The sequence below is a fragment of the Spinacia oleracea genome, chromosome 4 (assembly GCF_020520425.1).
Source record: "Spinacia oleracea cultivar Varoflay chromosome 4, BTI_SOV_V1, whole genome shotgun sequence".
Taxonomy (NCBI): domain Eukaryota; kingdom Viridiplantae; phylum Streptophyta; class Magnoliopsida; order Caryophyllales; family Amaranthaceae; genus Spinacia; species Spinacia oleracea.
Window position 1 is genome coordinate 69,047,245 of NC_079490.1, and position 3,470 is coordinate 69,050,714.

The following is a 3,470-nucleotide window of genomic DNA, read 5'->3' on the forward strand; positions in this document are numbered from 1 at the left end:
GTCAAAAAATTTTTTGACCTGTATATCTGTATATAATTCATATATTTTCTGGAATGAAAGATGGTTAATAATCGATTAATTTGTTTGGTGTATGGAATTAATAAAAAAAAAAAAGACTAAATGTTTTTTGAAGACGTTGAATTGTTTTGGAACAGATCCAAAAAAAGAGGTTGGGGGGGGAGTGTTTTACTTTTGCTGTTTACAAGAATCGAACCCGCGTCTATCGTGATAGCAATGCTTTAGTATAGGTGTAAGTGTGTAACCAGTGTGACATGAGGGCGAACCCATTGCTATGTAGTTGTCAAAATTTTATTTGACCTGTATATCTATAGTATAATATCAATAATACAAGTCCAAATATCTTATAATTAATGTTTATACATTTATGAATTTAATTTCATCCAAAGTTAAATATTTTTGTTACACTTGAAGTGTGTTATTTAATTCTGCAATACAACTCCATTTATGTTGTAATAAAAGTATATGTAGGTATAAAATAAACTTCATCCAGAATTTAATAAATTTTCTGGGCTAATATTTAAGCACCAAATGTGTAACACAAAATGAAGTGTGTAACCAAAAGACCAATTTCCCATAGAACAACAGACTACATCTACCTGTACCTTTGCCCAACAAACTAAAGGCAGCCATATGATCAAAAAGTTATACATTGGCTACAAGCCATACTTGTGTGTAGCACCAATACACCAAAATACAAAATAATGTTCAACTAGCACCAATACAAAATAATGTTCAAGTACCACCAATACACCAAAAGTTGTACTCTAGTTAGTATTAGTAGAGAAACTAATACAATTAGTAGTTAATTTTGTACCTTTAGACATATATACCTTGGTGAAGTTCTTCATAGTTTCCCAAAATCCAAATCAAGAAATTCATCAAGAGTAATATCCGGACCACCAAAAAGTTCTTGAATCGTGAAACTAGGTTCTCTCATCGCATCGATCCAAGTTGTGTCATCTTGGTTTGGATCACCCATTAGATCATCTATAGCACTTTCCATTTGAACTAGACTTGAGGTGTTGTTGTTGTTGTCGTTTTGCGTACCCTGGACTAGTTCTTCAATCGTGAATGCATCCTCCATTTGCACATCTGCCGTAGTGGTTTGTTCTTGGTTTGTGAAACCCTCTAGCAGTTCTTCGATGTTGAAAGTAGGGTCGATGCCTGCAAAGTTTGTTGCATTGGTTTCACTAGCATTGATGTTCTGACCACAATTCGAGTTGCTAGGATCACTTCCTTGTACTTGGTTAACATACACACTAGGACAGTTGTGTGTGTTTTGGTTATCAAACTTGTTGTCCCATTCACTCTTGTCATATGGAGCCCCGTATTCTGCTCCATTTTTTGGCCCCGGACCACTTTTTTCATACACTTTGCAAAGCACGTATGAGTTATCTACCACACACATTTCTTGTATCATGTATTCGGTTAAGTTGAATTCTTTCATAACCCAATTAGTACGTTCTCCTTTTGGTGCCACCCCTATGTGGTAGATGAACGTTTTAAGATCACCAACATGATATTGCTTATGAGTAAGTGTGGTAACCCTGCCCGTTTCTTTCCAATACCCGTTTTTTAGAGTCTTCCTAGGGGTCTTACCATTATCTTGCATTACTCTCGGGCAAAAGAAATACCAAATACGGTCTTTAGAATGTAGGTATGACAATGATGGTAATTCCCAAGGCGAGTGATCATAAATGTTTACGTCATTTATGCATTTCGGACCCATGTTTTGGCCCAAACATTTCTTCGGTAAATAGAACATAATTAACTCTTCTTTCGTCGGGTTAAATCGGAAACCCGGTGGCAGCTGTCAATGAAAATATTTGAATCATTGTTTAGTTAATATCACTACTACATCTAAAATATCACCATATTGTTTACTTCTCCCCCACTTTAAATGTGAACCAAAAGTAGTATGTTTTTGTTGTTTTACCCCTTTCCCCTTTTGTGTGCATGCTTAGGTTGGTAAACTAGCAAATTCCTCAAAGAATTCAATGTTATTATTATGACTTGTACATTGTCATCCAATTAATTTATAAAACAAACTAAGGAAGAATACCAAATTGTATTAAGATTATTATCTCAATTATCTCAATTAAAACCCTCATATTTGTACTGTTTGTCGATTAATTTTATCAACCACACTATATAATCAACTAATCAAAGGTCATTACATGGTAAAATCAAACCCCCAATTTGAATTAAGTACCTAATTCAGCTGAATTCCCAAAATATTTTAGATTTATGAATGTTACATCTAAGAATAAACCTACCCAAACAAAATTCAGTCGAAAAATCCATGGAAAATACTTCGAATTACGCAAAAATAAGGGCGTAGAACTTGGAAACTCAACATCAATTCAAAAGAAACATACAATTAACCCCAAGAGTGTAACTTACAAAGGTAGATCAGTTATGTCAAAGTGAATTGAGCAAGTTTCATACCTTTTCCAACAAAGAAATTGGGTCTACCTCCACCGTGCCGTCGTCTTTTCCGTTCTTCCCCTGATCTTCAACATTGTGAACCTCGTATCCCAAGTCAGTCTCCATTTTTTTTTCAATTTTTGAAGGTTTTTTTTGGTTTTGGGTGGAGTAATGTGGAAGATTGTGAAGGGATGGAGTGTTTTTGTAGAGGAGAGATTTGGGGGAAGTGATTTGACACGCTGAACTTGGAAAGTGTTTAGGTTGTAGTGTTGGTTGTGTAAGAGTCTTTTTTGACTTTTTGGGACCTCTTTCCTCTATTCCAACCTTCATTAATATATCTTATATGTTCTTTAATTATAATGTTTTAATTTTATTATTATACGATGTTTTCGTTAATTCAACTTGTATTTTAAATAATCAACATGCGTGTATTTATGTAAAACGTAACAAATCTAGTAAAGGTATTTTGTGACATTGAAAAGCGCAAATGGTAAAGGTAATTATTATGTCTCCTAGGCATATTTAATGAAAGGTAAAAAAAAATAAAGGATAAAAAGAAATTATTAAAATGAAAACTCAATTGAACTTTGAAATTAAACACTTAAAATTCGTACATGGTACATTACTCAAAACTTAGTCGAGATAATGAGTAACAAAATGGAGAACATGAAACAAATGGTATAAAATAATTTCTCCTTTTTTGCTTCAACAATTTGATTCACCATGGTATTATTCCCTTCAAAGCTTGTGACCGTACACTTCAGCAACCTATTCTCCATTTTTTGGTTTTCGTTTTCTATTGTAAGGCGCATGATCTCTTCCCGGAGGTTGTAGTTGTCATCTTGTAACATTTGCACTATGTTATTGTTTATTTCATTTTCCCAATAGAAGAAACCGCAAGTATCATCCTGATTCAAATAAATAAATTACAAATGTGCGTTATTTTGAAACTATACACTGAATCACTAATTACGTACCTTCCAAGTCGGGCACGAGTAAAATCTTTGTCCCGCATTTTTAGT

At 33.8% G+C, this 3,470-nt stretch overlaps 1 protein-coding gene across 1 annotated transcript; it reads right to left on the reverse strand.

Annotated features, from left to right (window-relative positions):
• Window positions 1-865: 865 nt before the first annotated feature.
• LOC110784756 (NAC domain-containing protein 82-like) lies at window positions 866-2,574 on the reverse strand. Its single transcript, XM_056841840.1, has 2 exons — window positions 2,470-2,574; window positions 866-1,831 (listed from the first exon to the last, which is right to left on the reverse strand). Exons 1-2 carry the CDS (start codon window positions 2,572-2,574, stop codon window positions 866-868), a joined length of 1,071 nt encoding a protein of 356 aa, XP_056697818.1.
• Between the last annotated feature and the right edge of the window lie 896 nt (window positions 2,575-3,470).